Below are 24,090 nucleotides of genomic sequence, written 5' to 3'. Positions count from 1 at the left end.
ATTTAAAGCGCTGAAGGCCAGAGATCTTTTATATATGACTAGAGCTAAAAAGGTGCTTACATGAGTCTGACATGCCATTCTAGAACTCACAAAGCCCCTGTGTCTGCTCACTTCACCACCGTCGCAACGTTTACCTCCAGGCTGAGGAAGCCGCCGTCGTGCGCCGCGGTGACTCGAGGCGACGGCTCGAACCATTCGCAGGATTTCCCCAGCAGGTTGCGCAGCGTCCGAACCGACGACACGGTGACGGAGCCGGAGCAGCGGGCCAGAATCAACACGACGTCACTCCACCAGCTCACATCCACTAGTGGGAAATACTGCTCCTTATCTGGGACACAATAGATATATATATACACACTTTGTAAATCAGCCAGAGAACAGCAGCCGATGGAGATTTGCATAAAAACTTTTCCTTGAATGTGCTTTGTGCACTTTTGGGATCTTGGTTTCCCATTAACATTTACATGCGTGGACATATTCATTACTTGTCATGCATGAGATGAAGACTCGCACAGATTATTGCTTACACAAGCTGTCACTGCTGTCAAAACTGCCCCAAAACTGTCAAAAAGACCTTAAAGCTGGGTAGAAACGCACACACAGACACGTACAGGCAATCGCACAAGCACAGGAAACACACAATCCCAAGCCTGGACACTGTGAAGGAGGAAATTATTTTCTGGCCTCGGCAGATACTATATGGTTGTGCGTCTAAATAACTGTATAATTCGGAGAATAAGACATGTCAAAGATCATTAAATTGAATGCAGTGTGCAACGCTGCGTCAGCAACAAAGTCAGCTCTCTTTAGCCCTTCGGGTCCAAACTACCTTTTATTTTCTTCCTTCTCTCCAGCGATGTCTTCCACTCTGGGTTGATCTCCTCAAATCCTGGCTGCGGGGTGGAACGGAGGATGGAGGGACCAACGAGGAAGGGAGGAAAAGAAGAGAAGGGGAGGGGGAAATTAATCTGCTAACCCTGTTTACACTTACAGCAACACACACACACACACACACACACACAGGCTCAGACTGAACAACATACACACCCGCTGCATATAAATCGGTAAAACATTCTGCAAATATAAGTTGTCTCTAAGCCACCTCACTTCATGTCTAATGGGCGCACACACACACACACACACACACCCACCCACAATCCCTCTCTCCACACACACACACACACACACACACACACACACACCCACAATCCCTCTCTCCACACACACACACACACACACTCATGCTTGGGCCAGAGACAGATTACATTAATACATTCAGTCAAGCATCTAATGCACCAAATAATACCAGCCCACACAACTGCAATGCACACAGGTTTACTCAGCATACGTGCCAAAAAAAAAACACAAAAAAAAACATGCATGAATACACACACATAAACACAGCTTAGAGGTCTACCTGTTGGTCTTGGCTCCATGTGGTTCTCTGTCTGAGGGAGGGGACGTCCCAGAGAGACAAGCGACCAGAGAAGTGGGTGACGGCCAGCAGGGTGCCATCAGGGCTCAGGCTCATGCGGAATACACCGTCCTGGACATCACACACACACACACACACACAAGTTGGGCCAGATTCTTCCCATTAATCCCCTGTCAATTCTAAATGAGGCGAAGGCAGGAAGCTGCGGTACCTTTTCATCCCCCTGTCTGGAAAACAATCTGAAGCTGGGGATCTTGAAGAAACCCCTCTTCTGATTCTATCAGACACAGACAAGAAGAGCTTCAATACAATGAGTGTGTGTGTGTGTGTTAGATAGATTCACTCGTGCATGACCTCGTGTGTGTGGTCTCCTCACCGCGCTGACGTCGTCCTCATAGCTGGTGACCTGCTTGTAGTGCGGCGAGCCGGAGAGAGCCCTCCAGGCCGTGATCCCATAGCGAGAGGCCTTGGACGTGCAGTCGTCCCCCGACTCGCAGCCCCCCACCAGCAGCAATCTGACACACGAACACACACCACCTACGTGATTGTTTGTCCCTGACGAACCAATTTGCATAGCAAGGGCAGCGGACTGAGGTGGTCACTGTGAGCTCATCCCTCAGCCTGGGTTTAAGCCAGGGCATCAGTGAGTTTTCACACTACTGAAGAGCCATTACGCAAAGCAGTGGATTAAAAAGTTATCTATCCGAGGCGAGAGTCTGGCTGGAATCAATGTTTTTTTTTTGTGTTTGTTTGTTTTGTTTTTTTTAGACACAAACACTTCCACAATGACCCGTGGGGTCTGTCTTTGCAGCGAAAACAGAACAGATGCGACAATGGTCAGGAATTCAAGAGTACTGCCCAGCAGCGCTGACCAGCTCAACACTGCCCCCTGGTGCAGAGAGGTCGGACATTTGGTGAGAGGCAACAGCTGAGAGAGAGAGTTTATGAAGTGATTGTGATGGCTAATTCTTGTGTCAACATAGGAGCTCACGTCTGATAGGAGCCACTTCATCTGTGTGCTGTGTAACAAGGGTGCGTTGAGGGAGACGTATGCCGTTTCCAGGTTCATGCTTGGATTTGTTTTTTTCTACTCGAACACGCTCACATTCTTTTATGTTCAAAAACCTCTTGATTTTTTTTCTTCTCATATCTGTCTGAAGGTATCTGTATTCACCCTAATTCTGAAACGCTCCGTTTTAGCACGTTCCAACACATTTCTGTTGCTAGGCAACAGCTGGGGTCCACGTTTACTTCCTGCCAGCTGATGTAATTCATGCACATTGAGGTTGTTTACAATGAAAACTGTGACATGATCTATATATTGCACACTTGTAACATCACAAGTGTAAAGAACATTCTGACAGCTCGTTGAAAAAAGGGGACAGTTTCTGAATAGGGACTGTGTTTTTCTCCGTGGGTGGAGCATTTCAATGCTTTTGCAGTACTTATATAGCACTTAGACCTGCTTTATAATAAAAAAAAAGGGCATAAAAACCCCACTTTCAACAAAATGGGATCTTTAAAACAGATGTTAGACTACTTGCCGCATCCCTGATGCACAGCTGCATATTTTTTCCGCATACATGCAGGGCATAAACTCTGTCATTCTAATAATGAAAACACCGCAAACTAACTGCGCATCTGGAAACATTTCTGAGTAATAATAATCCCATCTGGGCGCCACTTCGTTTAAAACCGCCACCGGTAATCACTTCTGTTTGAACGCGTTATATCGCCATTATTATACGGTATGGGGTTCAGCCGTTGAAATGTTTCCATATCCAGCTTTCTCACCTTGCCTTTTGCTTACCTCTATCCTATTCTCTCTGTTGCTGACCCAGTTTTCACACGGGGATCATTAAAGTTTCATCTCATCTATCAATTGGCAAACACTTGACAGTAGCTGCCAAAAGCCATTAAGCTGCCAAACCAAGCTTCACCAGCCAAACTAAATCTGGTTTGTGCAGACCGGGGGAGAGCGTGGTGAAAAACAGTAAGGCCACGGGTGCGAGCCAGACATAATTAACCGAAACCTTTGAATGCTACGTGGCGAGAAGGGGGCCAAGGACGTTTTAGACAGCTATAGTCAATTCCTGCAGGTACTGCATTAAAATGATGTGTTCATTTATTCCCGAGTACCGCCAACTGGCCCCATTCCATAATGTAACATCTTCTGCCAGGGCAAGAATGTCTGCATAAAAGCCCAATATTTCTTCTTCATTTCCTGGCGTCATCAACCGATATTTATGGCACATTTTTCATGATGTGTTCCTGTTATTAATTTGATGTTTTAACTGGAGAAGCTATCAGCGAAGCAACTATATTCTTTTTCATTTTTCCAAAATAAAGTTTCACTAACTGGAATGCAGTAAATTCACACCGCGTTCTAGCAAGGTGATCAATAAAATACATATTTATAAGCATATTGGCCTCTACTCAAATAGCCCCTAGATGTCAAATGATGAAAGCGTTTGAAATTACACGGCTACTTCCAAATTCAGATATTGGAGATGTACATGGCGTCACGCGGCATCGTCTGCAGTGGGGGTTTTTTTGTAATTGATTCAAGGGATTTATAAGGATGTCTGTAGATGTTTGAATATAAATAGATGAACAACACTTGATGAAACACTGTTGTAATAGAAGTAGACTTGAACTGCGGAGGCCACAAGAGAAAATAAAATGTCTGAGGGTGTCAAGTGAACGCTACAGGCATTACTTATGCAGCCACTGCTCGCTTAAAAGTTTAAATGCTGGTAAAAAAAATTTAATTTTTCAAAATATTTAGATGATTCTTCAAGCACTTGAGGTTGAGAGGGTGGACAACTAACTTACCGGTGGCCAGGGTGGTAAATAGCCGAGGTGATGCCGTGGGAGTAGTGAGAAGAGAAAGTGAAGCTGTGGTTCTCTTGGAAGTTCTGATTGGTTCCCACACTGAGGGAGAGAGAACGAGAGAGAGAGAGAGAGATAGGATCATCACATGACAAGTCACCGATAATTGAACCCCAGCACATCAACAATCATGTGTAAAATGTTAATAGTGCCACAGAGCTGTTTTGGGTTGAGATGACAGAGCAATTCAAATCCCGGCTCCAATTAAAATGAGACATGGCAAAATATAGAATCTAATTTAAGTGGGCAATCTAAATTAGAGTGGTGCTAGAGGAGATGTCATGTTAATTTGTGTGGGCGTATCTAATTTGGGAAATGTGGAATGTAATGCAATGTAAACTGTACGGGGAGAGGGGGGAAGAAGAAGAAAGAAAGAAAGAAAGAAGAGCACAAAAACGTTTAACTTCTTCCAGACGTTTAGGTGTTTATGCCACAGTAAAGCGTTTGGGGGTTATGTGTGAGCACATGCGCGCACACACACACACACACACACACACACACACACACACACACACACACACACACACACACACACACACACACACACACACACACACACACACACACACACACACACACACACACACACACACACACACACACACACACACACACGTGCTGGCGCAGAGAAAGAGAGATGACTTACAGTCAAGGCTCAGCTATAATTCTGAAATTCCAATTCAAAGTATTTGAGCGACAATATTGGAATGCAGTTATATGAGGAGGAGGAGGAGGAGGAGTGAGTATGAGATCCATTCTGAAAATGAACCTTTAGAAAACAACCTTCAGAGCAAATCTGGGGCAAATGTCTCACACATGTTAATTACCTCCTCACACACATGCCTTCAAAGCCACCTAACAAACATTAATCTGCCTGTAATAGAAAAGCAAATCCACATTTCCTCCGTTCTCGGCGAACGTCACTGCGCACGCACACACACACACACACACACACACACACACACACACACACACACACACACACACACACACTGAAGGGAAGTCGTGTGCGGGACGTCATCTGATCGAGATTCAACACACACATGCACGATCTCATCCCTCGTCTTGGAAGTGTCGGCACGCCGAGGCTCGCCGTGACAGCGGCAATCATAGAGAATGAAATGGGAAATCTCAGAAATAATGCCATATTAAATAATGCCAAATTAAAAAGGGGGGGATGGGGAGAGCACACACGCAGACTCTGGCAGGTCCGTGTGCACACAAGGTGGAGTGAGTCAGATGTCATTAATCAAATATTTAAAAATGTGCATGTGGATTGGCAAGGAGGGGAATTGGTTTACAAAGAGAGGCAAACGTTTCCATTCAGACAAGCACGCAGCATCAAATCTTACTGCAAACAGGGTGCCATGCCCTTTAAAAGCTAAAGTATACACATATTTAAATCAGACGATAATAAAGAAGCTGGGAATATCTCCAAAAATAAAAGGATCAGTTTGTGTCACTGCTGAAACTTTACAGCTGAAATGTTTAAAACAGCTGACGTAGTGAAATCTTTCTTGTTGAGGTTGATTTACAAATTCTGAAAATAATGGAAGTGCTGAAAACGGTTGACGCTGCAGTTGAAATCCGAGCACCGAAAAGGAGCTGCGATGTCATTCAAAGTGCGGGTGATAAATTGAGCTTGTGATGTCGGTTGAAGTCTTAAAGGAATTAGCGGCAATCCAAGTAAGGGAATGTGTTCTTTGACGCGTCGGCTGAAGTGTAAGCACCGGACGCAGAAGGACAAAGTTGCGTGAGAATCGTTTAAAGGCCTGAACGGACTCTAAGTGTCGCTCAACGTGAGTGAACACAACAGAAATGTTTGTGAAAGTGGTTGAAGTAGTTAAACTGTTTGCATGGGTTCCAACACCTTTTCCAAAGTCAAATTCAAGCACTTTTCAGCCATTCCAAGGTGCATTTTCATGCTTTTCCAGCACCTTACAGCAGATATTCACTATACTTATAATGTCACTTGTTCGTCACATTAAATGAGACGTTCTATAAACAACCAACATGATGTTTGGAGACAGCTTTTTACACAAGGACCACAAATGAAAGGAAAACTAATTCCACTAACAGATCCACAGAAATATAATCACCAACTATTTTCATCATCAAAAGTCATTTTTCATGTAAAAATGTCAGAAAATGCCGTTTTCAGTCCCTCAAATATGGAGATCTTCTTTTCTCTGTGTTCTATCATACATGTCATCACATAGAACAGACATTTCAAGCAGCTCCAAGCACTTTATTCAAAATCCAAGCACCAAAACACCACAATCTAAAATGTAAGTGTTTTCAAGGATTTCCAGCACCCGTACGAACCCTGCGCACAATCTCCCACTCTGCGTGTGTGTGTGTGGCCTCTCACCTGACGAGGTAGCTCTTGAGCCCGCCTCCGTAGCTGATGACGAGCAGCTCGGCGGACCACTGGGCGCTGGCTGCGTACTCCAGGAAGATCAGGCCCGCCACTGCACAACTGAAATCCCCAGGAAAACTCACCGCCTGGTACGAGACGGAAAGAGAATAAAGAGAAAAAGAAGAGTCAACAGTGGTGTGAAAGTGACTGATGTAAATAGATACAAATGAAAAGAAGTAGAGAAATATATATAATTATGTATCAGTCTACGCCCCCGCCGGGTCTTTACATGGAGTAACAACAAAGACGCATCACGTCAGCGGCAATTGTTAAAGAACATATAATAGACGGGGAAAAAACAGATTAAGAAAGATAATGATGGGACGGGGAAGGAAGGGAACAAAAGATATGAGACAGACAAAGTGAAAAATAGTTGGGGGGAAGCAAATTTGAATAATTTTTTTTTTTTTTTGTCACATTTTTTTTTTATTCTCTCCTCCAGAAATAGCAGCAAAACACCGGTGTGTGCACCTAACTGTGACAAACAAGAGGAACAGCATGGCGAGTGGAGGGGGCTGCATGCTGTAGATACAAAACAAAGTAGAGTTGCACTAAAGGAAGGAAGACTCGGAGAGACGACTGGGTAGAAGTGTCTGCGCTCATCGTCTCTGACAGGGCGGATAGAGGAACCGAAGGGTTGATGGATAGAAACGGTAGACGTAGCACACAAAGGGCATTAAAGTGAGAAGGGAGAGACAAAGTGAGGATGAGAGAGGAGGGAAGGAGGGGAGGATCTAGGGAGCGCATGTGAAAAATTAAAGAGAGTGGGGGGTTGATGAAGATGGAGAAGGAAGGAGGGGGATGCTGTGAGCAAATAGGGAGGAAGAAAGAGAAATGAGGGGGAAAAAAGCCTCCGAGTGAATGAAGAAAGCGGGTGTGACAGACGGAGGGAGCACAGAGGGTGTCTGACAGGGAGACAGGCAGCTCAAAGTGCCCAGTAAATGTGTGCTACGCTGACAGAACAGAGCGGGGCCCAACCAGTCTCTGGAGCTAAGATTATAGATGTGTGTATCCTCATAACCGTGTTACTGTAAAGTTACAAATTCAGCCAAATCTCCTGTTGCATGTTTGCATTTAGTCAGCGGGAAAAGTTGCATTCATTCCCAATAAGAGTTGAGGGAAACGTCCACATTAATAATTCATATTAGATACCACATGCAGGGTTCTTCAAGTCAATTTCAAGCACTTTCCAAGCATTTCAAGGTGCATTTTCATGCTTTTTGAGAATCTGTTCATCATCAAAAGTCAGTTTTCATGCAAAAATGTCAGAAAATATAGTCCCTCAAATATGGAGATCTTTTTTTCTCTGTGTTATTTCATATATGTCATCACATATAACACATTTCAAGCACTTTTCAAACCTGGAAAACACCACACTAAACTGTTTTCAAGGATTTCCAGCACCCGTACGAACCCTGTACATATAGTAGCGGGGAACGGGGTTCGTTTGATGACAAAGAGGAGGAGTTACCGGCGCGATGACAAAGAGCTCGCTGCCCGTGAGGTCGAAAAGGCGCACGGTGCCGGTGCTGTCGGCGTACGCCAGCAGGGTGCAGTCGTGGCTCCACGCCACCCTTCGCCACTGGGGATTTGGGTCCTTTGGCACTGCAGCAAACAGAGGGGAAAAAAAGAAGAAGAAGAGATTCAGGGAGTGGAGGAGAGTCTCTCAATCTCTGGCGTTGTGATGATGAATGCAGACGGGAGAAGAAGGATAAAGCTAATGCCATACATCAACGCACTGTTTCTAAGGACTTATCCAATTCATCTATGAAGGACAGCGAGAGCAATACATCTCAATAATCATCTCTCAAAGACGCCAAGGTTCGCACGCACTCTCGTGATGAGGGGGGGGGGGGGGGGGGGGGGGGGGAGTGAAAGAGAAGCCAAGAGGAAGGGAGGAGAACGGAGATCATAAATCCAGCTTTTATTGAAGTATAGGCTACTGTTTTACCAAAACTGCTGCCTCAGCAGTGCTGTGAGTGTAACCATATCGCTGTGATAAAGCACATCCCTGCCTGCTGGCACTTTCTCAAGGCTTCGCTGTCATACTCCCCCCCTCCTCCCCCTCCTCCTCCCCCTCTGATAGAAGAGCCAGGACAGTCTGGCAGGCCTCTGATCCCAGGATCCGTTTTGAATACCTGATTATCTTCGGACACGTTAAGGACCGCGAGGGGGAAACAGGGGCCACGGTCTCGGTCGGACTGCTTAATAGAAAGCCGAGCGTATGAGAATATTTAAGTATCGTTAGGATATAACCTTCAGCACAGACTCCTCCACTGGAGAACGGCGCGGAACATAATACGCCACCACGGGTGCCGTGTCGGCTAAGCAATAAAGTTATGAAAAGGAAGTTATGTTTTTGTTGATATCACATAACGGCGCTATTGGCGTTTATTGTATTGAATTTCCTTGGCTGCGGAACGCTGCGGCAGCCCCTGGTGGGCAATACGGCGAGCGAATGGAGGCGTCGGATATTGTATGACTAGAATTTTAAATGAAGAACAAAGGGGAGAAGTGGGAGGCGAGACAGACGTAGAGAGGGGGGAGAGAATGAGAGAAAGAGATGCGCCAAAAGAGAAGGAGGGAGGGAGAGAGAGAGAGAGAGCAGGAAACAATGAATCCGGCACCCACTGAGAGAAATAATAGCTCCCTAAATTTTAAGGTCTAAGTATCGGAGAGCACCTCAGGAAGTAGGCGATTTAACACACCTTTGAGACTCTTGGCTGAGGAGGAGCAGACGAGAACATTATGAGAGCCATAGGTACCAAGCGTCTTCTCTGTTCTTTTTTTTTTTGTGGCTCTTTAGCTTCCTATTTCAATCTGTTTTTTTGTTTTTTTTTCATTTCACTCTCACGCTGGCTCCCCACCTATCTCACTCCCATTATGAATTGTATACAGTATGTTGTTCTATGGCTGAGAGGGCTCCATTTCCACATAGATGGCTTTTTTGGAGAGCTGGAAAATTGGATGCTACTGTCCTGTTTTGTGTGTGTGTGTGTGTGTTGTTTTTCTCCTAGCGACGGCGGGGGTGGAAGTTGGGGAGAATTACCTCCAACGACCCAATAGAAGCCTTCAATCTAAAGCCTCACGGATGCATTTATGAGAGCTCAAGACTTATGAATTATGTACGGGGGTGGGAGACAACGCCACTGTAACAGGAGCAGACAGAGAGTGGAGGGAGGGGGGGGAGAAAGACACACAGAGAGTGATACACAGGTGTGGATGCATCGAACACATTCACACACAGGGCTTCACACACACACACACACGCACACACACACACACACGCCGCTACATTAAAAGCAAATGCCATTAAAGGCAGGATCACAGCAAAATCCATTAGGACAAATCTCCGTGAAATGAAGTAAAAGTAAAATGAAAAGGAGAGATGAAATGGAATGAAGCGGAGGGAGGGAGGCTGTGGTTTACACAGGCCCAGAGGCTACTGTTATCCACGCCACCGACCATTAGAACAACGGCCCGCAATGACGGCCAGCCGGGAGAAAACATGCATATGACAAATGTAGTGTGAAAGAGACAGACAGACAGAGGAGGAGGAGGAGAAGGAGGAGGAGGAGGCAAAGATGGGTGAGGAGTTGAGGAAATATTAACAGTATCCACACGAGTGTCATTCTGGGATTTTTTACTGTGCTCTTGCTTTGTTTTAGTGACTCGTTTGGGTGAATGTGAATGTGCAGGAAAATACATTTAGAAAGAAAACACCCTTTTTTTGCATTAAAGTGATCCACATTATGTAGACTTGAAAATCTGTGGGGGAGTCGTTTTTTGTTGCTACCACTAGGGGGCGCCAAATTCAGAAATGCATTCTACACACAAAGTTGTGTATCTGTTGCAGATATTAAAACTAACATTAACGGATATTTTGACAACATTGGCACAGTTATAATATCACCTTATAGTTATGGTGAGCATCTTATTTTGAAATTCAGCAGGCACAGATCAACATTATCATTTTATTGAAGTTTCTGATCAATGAAAGTCCAATATTCACACTCCTTTTAACTCTGTTTTTGGTCTCCACCATCTCCTGAAGGACATATCTGGCTCTTTAGCGACTAACTGCACCACTTTTTCCACCAGCTAATTATTGGCAATCTACCGTGTGCCGTTGGTTGGTTTTATCTCAGCCTTACGTGGAAAACTGCTTTCCACTACTGATAAATCTCAAGTTTTGATGAGTGCAGCTTTCAGAAAAGAGAAGAGAGGGGGAAAAAAGCCTGACATCAATTAGAAAGATATCAAACATCTCAGCGTATTTCACTTTGGTTTTTCTGGGTTTGACTTGTTTAAAACTTCTCAACTCGCAGAAAGTTTTGCGTCTCCCCATATTTAGAGCAATTAAAATCAACGCAGCGGGCCATTTTAATAGCTAATCAAACAATGGAGGCGATTTATTTTTATCAGCCACTAAAAGGCTGCGGTTAATGAGTGGCAGTGTAGGGGGGGGATGAGGGTGATTATCTGTGTTTCTCACACACGTTCCAATTAGCCGCCGTACGTGGTCGTTATTTCTCTTTGACTGGCGCTCAAAGCAGATGCGTAAACACGGGCTCAGACACAACGATAGGTACTGTAAATACAGACGTGAGTAGGGGTGTCTTACCCTGGCACTTCCCAATGACTGAGCCGAAGTCATCCCTCCCAGACCTGAGGAGCAAACACAGGAAACGTGAAAAATAAAAAAAGGCAGCGGCATTACACGGCACCCGAGGGCGCAAACATCCACACTCTTAGCCTTATATGACCGGGTATAAGGTAGGTTGTAATCGCCGCTGATCGCCTGCCAACTGAAGTAGCTCAGTGGATCAAGCACAGGGCCTTGAGAGTAGGCAGCAGACAGCGTCTTAAACAGAGCTCAATGGATAGGGCCTTGAGCTGCCTTAACGCCCACTCGCACCAACAAACGCCATAAAGAAAGACTATAAAACACTGTGATTAAACAACGGCGGTGCAAACAAGGAACTCAGGAGAAAAACACAATAAGGAGGACTTGATTGCCCTCGATTACGGGCAGGTCATCCTCGACACGATGCCGCGTGTCGTGAATAACAACGGCGGATAAGGCGCGCTTCCGGTTCTACATATCGGAAATTACTTCCAATTACACAGCGGGTCAAGAGGAACACAAGTTCCAAAGCTTCACATCCGTTGAACTTGCCTCACTTCAACCGAGACATAATTGGATACCTACTTCACTGCTATTGATTTTCATTTCAATTTTTGCTCCATTTAAAAAGGCGTTGCGTCGATGGACCACATTGCTGAGTGAGCACATTTTCTCTGCGCGAAGGGAGGGGGAAATTGGATTTGTGTCTGAAAATAATTACGACTCAAAATGAGCACAAACATACCCATGCATACGGTGTCTATCCGTCACACACGTAAACAAATGGAAACATTTAGGCAGCGCTGGTGTTTCAAATTGATTTGATGTTTGAAAACGAAAAAATCTTCACTCTTTAGATACAAGCCGCGGCTGCAGCTCTTTTTTCAGCGGCATGTGATAAACCAGCCCATTAATTAAAAGGCTCTCTATCACTTGGTACACACAGACAAAGTGCCTCAAACAGCAGGATAGATCTCAGTAATTACCTAATCTCCACACACTGGTCCTGAACCACCGCCAACAGTTTGCCATTACTGTGGAGAGAACAAGAGGATGGTCAGGAATGAAAGAAATAAACGATGAGAGAGCAGAGGGTGAGGGGGATTAAAAGACAAGAGTGAACAAACGCCATTATGACCAATATTTTTTAAAAGTGGAGGATGAAATGAATTCCAACTAGGGTGATTAAAGAAGATAAGAGTGTGTGTCTGGCAGGGCAGTTTGGATGAGATATAAAGACTGGAATAAGAGCCCACGTTGGACAGCTTAAAGAGAGGAGAAACAATAATAATCGGGAGCAATAAACAGAGCAAAGATACTTTCAGAGGGAATTAAATGAGGGAGAAAGATTTAAGGGGAGACGGCAACGAAATGGAAGGATCAAGCACATCAAACTAATGGACATCTGCAGCATCATTTGACCGCACTTAACACCGTCTTACATCGTGGGATCGATAGCCAATTAAAAAACAGCCTTTCTATTTGGTTAGTCTGCTGTAATGAGTACAATTAAATGATTGGTTGAGGGGATACACCCACGGTAGGGGAAACCAGGAGATAGGAAGTCTTCGTGCATGTCAGCAACAAAAGTAGCCCACATTCAGGTATTAATCACAAAGAGAGAGTGTGTGAGTGTGAGTGTGTGTCGCACCTTGCAAGCACCAGCTGCCAGTTGATCTGCTTGTTGGCCAGGCGGACAAGACCAAGAGGTAGAGACGAGCTGGAGGGGCTAATGTTTACAGAATCACACGAATATAGCAGTCAGAGGATGAACACATGATCAGTGTCTTCAAATGATTTAATCTAGATGTTATTATTTTCTCTCGCTTTTCACAAAGCAACTTTAACGGAGGAAACATCGGCTTATTCACCGCGTCTACACTGATTGGTTGACACGTCTGTGTCAGTGAATGTGAAACCGGTATTCATCACCACATAGGACTATGACCACGACTCAGATTCAATTAGATATTAGGAATCAAAAGTTAAAATTAAATTAAGTTCAATTCAAATTGCATCAAACTTAGTTATATTGAATTAAGTTTAGTTGAAATGTGAAATTAAATATGTTATATTTAAATATAATTAAAGATTAAGTGACATCAAAACTATATAAGATTTAATTTAAATCAATTTTATTAAAAAAACAACAAAATTAATTAAAGAAATGAAAAATAGCTTAAATAGAAGTAAGCTATATACTTTTTAATTTACAATGAAATAACAAACTTTTATTTTTAATAACATTGAAAAGGAAATAGGCATGGAATCAGCCCATTGATTTATTTAATTTGGTAACACTTAATGAACTGTCAAACAAATGTGGATCTTCATTTTCCACAGACGAGTTCATCAGTACTGCAAACTGCCTTTCACAGTATCCAACTACTGGCGAGTTTGAGTTGGCAGCCATGATTTAATTGGATTCTCTTGATTTGTTGTTTCAATTGTCGTTTTGTTAAATTAGATTTTTACTACATTACCAACCATCAAAAAAAAAAGCTCATCATCATTGTGTTTTTATCTTTTTATTCTCTTTTTACTCTCTCCAACTGTAGCCAAATTGCCCAAAGCTTATGTTGAAAATGAAAATGTGACAGCGTGCGAGGACAGTCTGCCGACTCGGTCCCCTGATCCGTTCTCATCCACAAAAAGAGAAGCTAAGAGACGAGCCTGGCTAGAGGAGTTATTTAATATTTAACAAGGTTATTGATGGTGCTAGCTAACCACCTACTGACAGGATGAGCAGGCGTTGGTGCTACAGCGTTACAGAAACCACTGCAGGCAAAACCTAGCCATCTGTTAGCAGGCTCCAACAGGGCGACAGGAATATAAATCTTGAATACAGGATTGCGTCTGTGTGTCTTTTGTGCAGAAGATTTCAGATCAACTAAGCCTTGTAGGGACTCTGTCAAAGTGAATGTTGCATATTCATATCTAAAAACTTTCATCCAAGTTAGGGAAGAATTCAGGACACCCAAATATAATTCAATGCCCTCATAATGTAATATTTTATCGTCATGTTTCAGCGATCATGTGGCAAAATAAACCAACCTAAAGGATTTGAATGAAGGGATCCTGCTACAGGTGTGTTTGTGTTTTATAAATGTTTTAATTACAGGTGAACTCTAAAAGCACAGGGTCGCTTTTATCAAATGATGAATGACACGGCACTATATCCACTATCCAGCATTAAAACAGAGGTGATTGATACATTGTTTTAGTTGTTTTGTAGCACATTCCTACTGGTCCTTCAACAAGATTTCCTGAGTCACTGCCTGAAATATGACTTCCCACTTCTCCATTCATAAAGGTACTGTATTTAAATGAGCTTGGTGACAGACATTGGATGTAACTGTGCTTACAATGTGATGTAGTCAAACATGTATTAAACCACACAAAAAAATAAAAAAATAAAAAGCTTCATATGGCACTGACGTCAGTCCATTACACTACACTGGTGAAATACTGTCAAATGAACTTACCTGCACCACAAGTAGTGCAAGATCAAGCGGAATGGCCCTGTAAGAAAAATATATATTACATTTAGTAAGCATAAAAAATATAATATCACATAACAGTGTCATAATGACATATTTTATTGGTCATCATGTTGGCTATCTCTTGTCCTACATTAAGATTAAAAATTGCAGACAAGGACATACAGAACCTGAAAATCAGGGTCTTTCCCCCAAAGGTGCTATAGAAAGCTATAGCACCTTCCGGCACCAATGATCACGTTTATTGTTCATCATCACATTGGGGGGGTCATTTTTCTTGGTTATAAAGAAAATCTGGTGTAAAAGTCGCAATATAATCTTGAACAAGCGAATGTACACGTCTAATGTGTCACCTAAGCATCCTCTCTTTGTTTCAGATTGTGTTAGACTTGCAATATGCACATAATTGCTGGCATACTTTCCAGCAACTGGCAACACGGTTTACCAATCCTACACAAGCAAAGCCCACCAAGACATATCTAAAGAGTGCTTTAAAATGGTGTTGTGTTGTCATAATTACAAATGTAAGACCTCTACCCCAGGTTCCCCGTATGGGATGAGGAAAAAATCTTTCTAACAGGGGAAAAGAGGAGAAACCTCAGGGAGAGCCCATGAGGAGGGATCCCTCTCAAAACAGATGTCACGCGTATAAACTACATAATAACTGCAATATGGTCAAACCATACGACGGAAACAATACATGCAATCAGAGCAGGAATAGCAATAATAACAGAAATAGATGATGAATGTATATTTTGTGATAGAAGTAAAGGTCCGCTTTTCGCCATGTTATGAATCGCTACTAGGAATTAAAAAAACAGAACTTACCGGTCACTGCTTTGGCAATTAGTGAGGTGTTGTGCTCCTTGTTGCCTCGCAACTGCAAATGTTAGAAGCAAGTGTTAATACTGATAATGTGCCAACTTAAATTCACGTATAACCGAGCTAAAGTTAGTCTAGCAGCGACATACTTTGCTAGCTAACGTTAAATAGAGCAACGTATGAAAGCTGCCCTACAGCTGGAGCTCAACTGCCCATAGCACAAGCAATTATGATGCAAAATGAAAACAATGTCGACGTGAGATGAGAAAATTAGGGTTTAGCTAGCAATGTATCAGTGTGTGTTTGCTACGTGGCTTTCAACGGCTGACATCACGCCGATAAGAGTTGACTTTCGGAGGCTGTTTTTCAACAAACGACCCGCTCACTAAACCGAAAATGTGCAGAAGTGTGAGCGTGACTCACCTGAGTGTCCGTCTCTGGCGGCCATTCAGTGATGACGAGTAAATCGTACAAAATGTTTTCATCTTCGCCTTCAATCAGACTTTCTTCAGCCATGTTTACTTGCACTGGCTGTCAAAAGTCTACGGCGAGTCGCACTGGACAAAATATAGCAGGGAACCGCGTTTGGAAAATGTAGCTAACCGCTCCGGCGGAATGTTTAATAACTTTACTTTTCATACGATATGTCATAATAACATAAACATATATATTCTAGTATCTCGCCACACAACCAACGTGTGCTGTTGTATATTTACCATATTTTACAAACTAGCTCCTAACCGGAACCAATGACACGAGGCTGCTCGGCTAGACCTCTGAACGAGTTGCACACGGAGCCGGGCACGTTACATCCGGTTCAGATTCACTTCGTAGCAGCAATAATGGCAGCGTTTTCTGGTAAGAATATAGCAACTAAACGATATTGACGTCCCGTCAGCGTTTTACTAGAACTCCAAATGACATTTAAAAGCTACGCCGGTGTGCTGACGTATTAAATATGGCTTTTGTTCAACAGAAATGGGGGTTATGCCCGAAATCGCGCAGGCTGTGGAAGAGCTGGACTGGCTGTAAGTCGATCCACTAACCTCAGGCTGCGCTGCGTGCTTGGACGTGCACATCACTGTTAATAAATCGTGCCTATATTGTGATATGTGTCCATATCGTTACCTGTCATCGTTGACGTTGAGCTGATGTTTTCCAATCATTGGTTTCCAGGCTACCTACTGACATCCAGGCAGAGTCCATTCCCCTGATTCTTGGTGGAGGAGATGTGCTCATGGTAGGTTTAGCTCTTTCTGTTCGTCACAGACTCAAAATGTTTACACTGTAAATATTATATCACATTTTATTTTTTTCTTAGGCAGCAGAAACTGGAAGTGGAAAAACAGGAGTAAGTACTCGACCCACTGGGTTTTTTAATTCAACTTTAATTCTGGAGTTTGCATCGTCATCCTCAGACCGAGTTACATACGAAAGCTTGTGTCATCCTTAGGCCTTCAGTATCCCGGTGATCCAGATCGTGTACGAGACCCTGAAGGATCAGCAGGAGGGCAAGACCGGCAGAGCCTCCATCAAGACTGGAGGCGCCAGTGAGACCACTTAATATGATATTTGATAGCATGCTGTGTTGATATCGACTGAAACGTGTTCATAACGTTACACAAACCCCTCTGGTCTTATAGCCAGGACAATGTCATCATTGAGGATCCACCTTTATACGAAGAGTTCTGATCTGCAGATATTTAACCTGCTCTGTTTTCTTTGTTTTGGCTCAGTTTTCAACAATTGGCAGATGAATCCTTATGACCGCAGTGCAGCTTTTGGTAAGAAAATATTAAAATAAGCTTTTCATGCCATATTCCAGGTTTATTCTGTTCTCATTCTCATTGTCCCTTTTTTTGTTTGTTTGTTTGACCTTCACAGCAATCGGCCCAGATGGACTGTGTTGCCAGAGCAGAGAGTTTAAAGAGTGGCACGGCTGTCGCTCCACAAAAGGGGTCACCAAAGGTGCATTAAATACATTAAAACAACACAAATGAGGATTTTGAGACAGTGTTCATATATTTTACATGATACCAAATATGAAGGAATAGTTTGTTGCCTTGTTTACATGTCCGTGCCCTTGTCTTTCTGTGTCCAGGGAAGTATTACTATGAGGTGACCTGCCACGACCAGGGTTTGTGTCGCATTGGCTGGTCCACCAGTCAGGCAGCCCTGGACTTGGGTATGCTCCTCTACTGTTAAACACACACAACAGCTCAAATAAACTGTCTAACCTGCAAAATAATAACATCCTGAACTCTTTCCAGGAACTGATAAGTATGGTTTTGGTTTTGGTGGGACTGGAAAGAAATCCAACAACAAGCAGTTTGACAGCTATGGAGAGGTAACGATTACTGAATGAACATTTAGAGATGTAAACTATCCTGAGGATCATTTTCAAACATGTTTTCTCTTTTGGTTATTTTGCGTCTCTTCAGGAGTTCACCATGCACGACACTATCGGATGCTACTTGGACATGGACAAGGCCCAGATTTCATTCTCCAAAAATGGTGCCGCCTCAGTACTTATGACTGTCATTATTCTGATTATGTTAAATATCAGTTATTCATGTTTCTTGCCCCCCTGCTCTCTGTTTTTCTTCATTCAGGCAACGACCTGGGTGTTGCTTTTGAGATCCCTCAACATGCGAAGAATCAGCCCTTCTTCGCCTCCTGTGTGCTCAAGGTATCGCATCAAAATACTGACGCAAAACAAACCAACAGGTGTTTCGGATTTTCCGCCATACAAACGGATCTTTCCCTTATTTGTGTGCCAGAATGCAGAGCTCAAGTTCAACTTCGGAGGAGAAGACTTTAAAAATGCCCCCAAGAGTGGGTTTGTTGCCTTTAACCAGGCACCAGAGGGCCACGCAGTCAAATCTTCTCAAACAGGTGTGTGGAGCCTCATTTTTAGAAGCGAATCTAGCAAATGTGATTGTGTCATGGATACCATACCCAATGCCAGACAATGACACTGGCATGTTACAGCGTTGAATACCTGTCTTTGCACTGTGTTTGTGCAGGCAGTGCCAAAGTGAGTCAGGCAAAAAATTCACCCAACGCACCCAGAGCCCTGATCATCGAGCCGTCTAAGGAACTGGCCGAACAAACCCTCAACAATGTGAAGCAATGTGGGAAATATGTGGATAACCCCAAACTCAGGTACAGAGCTGCTGTTCCAGCATGTATGTAATTCTTGTTCTTTACCACCAGATGGAGCCAGTGCTTAATTTATAAAGTTGACAGCAGAATATTCAGTAATTTGTCCACGTGTCCTGCAGGAACCTGCTGGTGATGGGTGGCGTGGCTGCCAAAGACCAGCTGGCTGCTCTGGAACAGGGGGTGTGTGACATTTACAATCTCAGGACATTTAATTCACTGTTAAACACAAAGTTGAAGCTATTTCACATATGTTTTATTTATTTTTTTGGCTCATCTTATAATTAGGTTGACATTGTGGTGGGAACACCCGGACGACTGGATGACCTCATATCCACTGGGAAGCTTAGTCTGTCCCAAGTCCGCTTTCTAGTCCTGGATGAGTGTGTATGTACAAGACATCCAGAGTATTTCCTGTTACATCGGAAATGTAGGATTTACAAATAAAAAATACTGCTTTAATGGTTGATGTACTACAATATGCCTGTGTTCTCTGCGTCCCTCAGGACGGCCTGCTGACCGCAGGCTACACAGACTTCATCAACAGGATCCATAACCAAATACCTCAGGTCACTCCTGACGGCAAGAGACTGCAGGTAACACTTAAAAATAAATTCCATGTGTGAGGATAAAGGATTTTATTGCAAAAAATGGTGCGTTCTTTCTGTGATGCCGGGATCATCTTCACGTCCCATGCCTGTGTGGGTGGGACAAGACGATTTCAGCGATGATAACCGGATGTTAACGTCTTCTCTTCCAGGTGATTGTTTGCTCAGCCACTCTGCATTCGTTTGACGTAAAGAAGCTGTCGGAGCGCATCATGCACTTTCCCACGTGGGTGGACCTGAAGGGGGAGGACTCTGTCCCTGAGAGCGTCCACCACGTGGTGGTGCCTGTGAATCCTAAGAACGATCGCCACTGGGAGCGCCTCGGCAAGAACCACGTCCGGGTGAGTCCCCTCTCGCCGGCTGAAAGACAGAAAACACAGCTGGGGGTTTGCGTTGCTGTTGAAGCGCTGCGGAAGATATGACACGCTTTTCTCTTTTACATTTCTCTCTGTTTACATGAATGCGTTGACAACCCTTTTTGATTTGGTTTGGATAGACCGATGAAGTCCATGCCAAAGATAACACCAGACCAGGAGCCAATTCTGCAGGTAGAGCAAGATGGGTCGCATAGTTTGCACCTTTTTGATTTAAACTCTCTAGTTTGATGTGTTAAATATAGTATTTTTTTCACATACATACAGTAATGTCCTTTATTGAGCAATTATTAAGAACAAAAATCAAACAAAACATTTTTTATTTTTTTAGAAATGTGGTCAGAAGCCATCAAGGTGCTGAAGGGCGAGTACACAGTGAGGGCCATCACGGAGCACAAGATGGACCAGGCCATAATCTTCTGCCGCACCAAGATCGACTGTGACAACATGGAGCAGTACTTCATTCAGCAAGGAGGAGGTAGGAGCGACGAGCACCTCCTTGGACAGTCGTTCTAAAATCAGGAGCATCCCATTGCATGCACACACAGTTAAAACAATGACATGTATGACATTCAGAATCCTCCCTCATTATGGTCTCTTTCCTTTAGGTCCAGACAGCAAAAGCCACCAGCTTTCCTGTGTCTGTCTCCATGGCGATCGTAAGCCAAATGAGCGGAAAACTAACTTGGAGCGCTTCAAGGTAACGGGACAACGACTTATTGGTCCTCGTTTACGAGTCAGTCTGTCGATGTTTGAAGATCCTCTTGTGTTCTCAGAAAAAAGAAGTGAAGCTCTTGATCTGCACAGATGTAGCCGCCAGAGGAATCGACGTCCATGGAGTTCCTTACGGTGAATACATCGAAACAAAACTTACTGATTACGTACTGCTAAAGAATACTACGCTGTATTTTATATGTACGAGTCTTCTCACCATCTTTTTGTTTTCTCCAGTGATTAACGTCACCCTGCCAGATGAGAAACAAAACTATGTCCATCGCATTGGCAGAGTTGGAAGAGCCGAAAGGTAAGCATCGACTTTCTTGAGTTTGTGTGTTATGGCTGAGAATGACATGAGATCACCATATGATTGTTGTATCAAATTCATCTCCACTTCGACCTGAAACCTTCTCCTCCTTGACTGTTAAAATGATCTCCTTTTATCTTGCAGAATGGGACTGGCGATCTCCCTGGTTGCTATGGAGAAGGAGAAGGTAGGGATGCATTAAAAATACAGAAATACACTGATAACTAACTGATTTCTTTTTTTTAAAGGAGTGAAATGTTTGCATTCGTGCAGGTGTGGTACCACGTGTGCGCGAACCGAGGCAGAGGCTGCTACAACACCCGGCTGAAGGAGGACGGAGGTTGCACCATCTGGTACAACGAGAAAGAGGTGAACAAAGACGCAGACGTCATCAAGCTGAGGCAGCAGGCAAAATTAACCATTTGTAATGCGGCCGATTCAGCGGAAGTGATTTGATTCCGTCGGGGTTTCGAGGATGTAGAACTGATGGTGAAATCGGCGCCCACGTTTGACATTTCCATTTCCTCTCATCACAGCTCCTGTCGGATATTGAGGAGCATCTAAAGTGCACCATCACCCAGTGTGAGCCAGACATCAAAGTACCTTTGGATGATTTTGATGGAAAGGTCACCTATGGTCAGCGCAGGAAAACTGGAGGTACGTGTGGAGAAGCTTATTGAACTGTTTTAGCCAAACTGGTAGGATGGCTTTATGAATAGCAACCAATAATCCAGTAAACACTTTGGTGTACAAAATATCTATAATAATTTTATGGATCCGCTGGGTTTTTTTGTTTGATTTTGAACCTGATTCTTTTACCCAGGTGGTAACTACAAGGGTCATGTGGACGTTCTTGCTCCGACGGTCCAGGAGCTGGCTAACCTCGAGAGAGAAGCCCAATCCTCCTTCCTCCACCTGGGATACATGCCAAACCAGCTTTTCAGAGCCTTCTGAACACACTGTAGGCTGCACTGATACGTAGAGAATGAATGCAAATTTGACTTTTTCCCATTTGCACCAACAGGATACAACGTTTTTTTGTTTGTTTGTATTTTCTCCCCCACACAAAGATTTAAATATAACTGCCAAATGGTGTCAAAACACTAATGCAAACCTAATTTGATGTATTTTGTGTTGTTTTCTGATTGATGTGAAGAAATATTTAAGTTTTCCAATTGGCTAAAAGAGGTCTATGTATTCACTTGGCTGAATGTTTTCTTTTCTGAAATAAATTGTTATAGCCTGCTCAGCTTGAGTTTATTTTCTAGCAAGGAAGCAAACATTTACATCAATTAAGAACGCCTCTTCTGTTGCTGTCAATTAGTGCAGGCATCACCAAATGGTAGACTGTGAGTGACTGTTATATCCCAACAGATCTGGACCTCCCGTGACCAATTTCTGATACATTATTGAGAAAAAAAAATAGGCTTGTTATCTCCACAAAGTAAGGGAAAAATGTTAAATAATTGTAGATCTTGAGGCCTCGGCTATATATTTCTCCATGAGTCGATCTGGAGCTTGCTGTTGGGTTTCCTCCTCTTGGAAGAAACGGTTTGGGCTACCAACCCTCCCCGCTCCGGTTGCTGTCTTTCCAAGCTGTCAACTGTCTCTCCAGTCGTCGCCAGCCTATTCCTGGTCGTCAGCCAGTCTCTTCCTGGTGGCCACTGGTTTCGCCAGAATAGAAAGTTAATAAATACATCTTCTGATGCACCTGAACACATCAGTAATGAAACCTGGTATCCTCGGGTGTTTCGGGTCTCACAACATCATACACCCTCCTCCAGGCGACCCCACCACGGTTGATCAGACCGCGGTGTGTCTTCAGGCGGCCACTGCTTGTCCCCATGGACCTTCTCTCCGGAGCCAGAGCCATTGTTGTCAGCTGCGTCGCCACTTGCAACCTCGATAGCATCAGAGCCCTCTTTGCTCTGCCCTTTTAAGTGACCTTTTAAGCAGCATGTCCTATATGTAACCAGTTCTTGAATACACATTCTGGTGCACCCATCATCTGTGATGTAACCTGGTATCGTCGGGTGTTTCGGGTCTCGCAACATCATACACCCTCCTCCAGGTGACCCCAACACGGTTGATCAGACCGCGGTGTGTTCGCGTGGCATTCGCTTGTCCCCGTGGACCTTCTCTCCGGATCCAGAGCCATCTCCACGCTTTCTCAGCTGATTGACCCACGAATCCTCTGCAGCAACTACGATGGCCATACACTTTGCCTTCCAGCCCTGCTCTCGACAGCCGATGACCAGATGTTCATATTTGGTCTACCCATGGCACCGTCAGCTCCATGATGAGGATATCCTTAGAAGCCTCAGAGACCAGAAGTATATCTGGCCTCAAAGTGGTGCTGATGATGTGCTGCAGTAACCTCAGCTGTTTCTCCAGGTCCACTAAGAGCTGCCAGTCCCGGGCTGTTAACAGGATTCCTGCTGCCACAGTCTTGAGTCCTGGCCTTGGCTGCACTCCTGCCTTGACAAATGCTATTGCACTGGTGGTGTTTCGCACTCGGCTGCAGCTGCTGATACCCTTGCTGATGGCATCCGCAATCGGTTTCAGCACCTGGTTATGGCGCCAGGTGTACCGGTCTTCACCGAGAGCTTTTGGGCAGGATGTGCTCCAATGTTCGATCCAATTCGATCTACCCTGGTCGCAACCTTACATCAATTTTTGTCTTTCGTCTACGTCCAGGGAGATATATATATCTCACGTATATCTCACGTGTATATATATATATATATACACGTATATATATATATATATGTATACATATATATATATATATGTATATATACGCTGCTTGCTCTCAGATCATTTGATCGTGTTTTTTTTTGTATTGGAATTGTGGGGAAACCGGACCACCCGGCGAAAACCCATATTTATAGGAGGGACGTGCACTTTATGTCTTTATTTTGATGGGCGGACACAGGGCGTATGGAGAGAAGTTGAAACTTCTTTCTATTTTTTCGCTCTTACTCTATCTATCTATCTATCTATCTATCTATCTATCTATCTATCTATCTATCTGGTTAAGATCATTTGATCATGGTTTTTTTTTGTATTGGAAGTGTGGGAAAACCGGAGCACCCGGCGAAAACCCATTTTTATAGGAGGGACGTGCACTTTATGTCTTTATTTTGATGGGCGGACACAGGGCGTATGGAGAGAAGTTGAAACTTCTTTCTATTTTTTCGCTCTTACTCTATCTATCTATCTATCTA

At 43.8% G+C, this 24,090-nt stretch overlaps 2 protein-coding genes across 2 annotated transcripts in view; one reads left to right on the top strand and one right to left on the bottom strand.

The window, feature by feature from the left end:
* The window catches only part of nbas (NBAS subunit of NRZ tethering complex), a 140,044-nt gene extending 123,811 nt beyond the window's left edge, over positions 1-16,233 (bottom strand). The window contains exons 1-14 of the mRNA XM_084030177.1: positions 16,119-16,233; positions 15,702-15,753; positions 14,859-14,895; positions 13,025-13,102; positions 12,360-12,407; positions 11,371-11,414; positions 8,218-8,351; positions 6,699-6,832; positions 4,271-4,369; positions 1,812-1,950; positions 1,647-1,712; positions 1,418-1,546; positions 830-893; positions 135-328 (exon numbers count right to left, since the gene is read on the bottom strand). Of these exons, the coding sequence (XP_083886303.1) occupies positions 135-328; positions 830-893; positions 1,418-1,546; positions 1,647-1,712; positions 1,812-1,950; positions 4,271-4,369; positions 6,699-6,832; positions 8,218-8,351; positions 11,371-11,414; positions 12,360-12,407; positions 13,025-13,102; positions 14,859-14,895; positions 15,702-15,753; positions 16,119-16,211 (1,311 nt within the window). The 5' untranslated portion in view covers positions 16,212-16,233. The remainder of the gene's footprint in view (positions 1-134; positions 329-829; positions 894-1,417; positions 1,547-1,646; positions 1,713-1,811; positions 1,951-4,270; positions 4,370-6,698; positions 6,833-8,217; positions 8,352-11,370; positions 11,415-12,359; positions 12,408-13,024; positions 13,103-14,858; positions 14,896-15,701; positions 15,754-16,118) is intronic.
* Positions 16,234-16,494: 261 nt separating this feature from the next.
* ddx1 (DEAD (Asp-Glu-Ala-Asp) box helicase 1) lies at positions 16,495-22,108 on the top strand. The gene is made up of 26 exons (XM_084030619.1): positions 16,495-16,553; positions 16,672-16,723; positions 16,872-16,935; positions 17,017-17,046; positions 17,149-17,245; positions 17,432-17,479; positions 17,580-17,663; positions 17,797-17,880; positions 17,966-18,042; positions 18,137-18,209; positions 18,308-18,384; positions 18,476-18,590; positions 18,722-18,860; positions 18,980-19,040; positions 19,146-19,244; positions 19,364-19,453; positions 19,618-19,806; positions 19,962-20,013; positions 20,171-20,317; positions 20,448-20,539; positions 20,616-20,688; positions 20,791-20,863; positions 21,008-21,050; positions 21,137-21,232; positions 21,400-21,520; positions 21,687-22,108. Exons 1-26 carry the CDS (start codon positions 16,538-16,540, stop codon positions 21,815-21,817), a joined length of 2,223 nt encoding a protein of 740 aa, XP_083886745.1. The 5' UTR covers positions 16,495-16,537; the 3' UTR covers positions 21,818-22,108.
* Positions 22,109-24,090: the final 1,982 nt, after the last annotated feature.

Source organism: Eutrigla gurnardus, assembly GCF_963514095.1.
Source record: "Eutrigla gurnardus genome assembly, chromosome: 16".
Taxonomy (NCBI): domain Eukaryota; kingdom Metazoa; phylum Chordata; class Actinopteri; order Perciformes; family Triglidae; genus Eutrigla; species Eutrigla gurnardus.
This window is presented reverse-complemented; position numbering and strand designations above follow the sequence as displayed.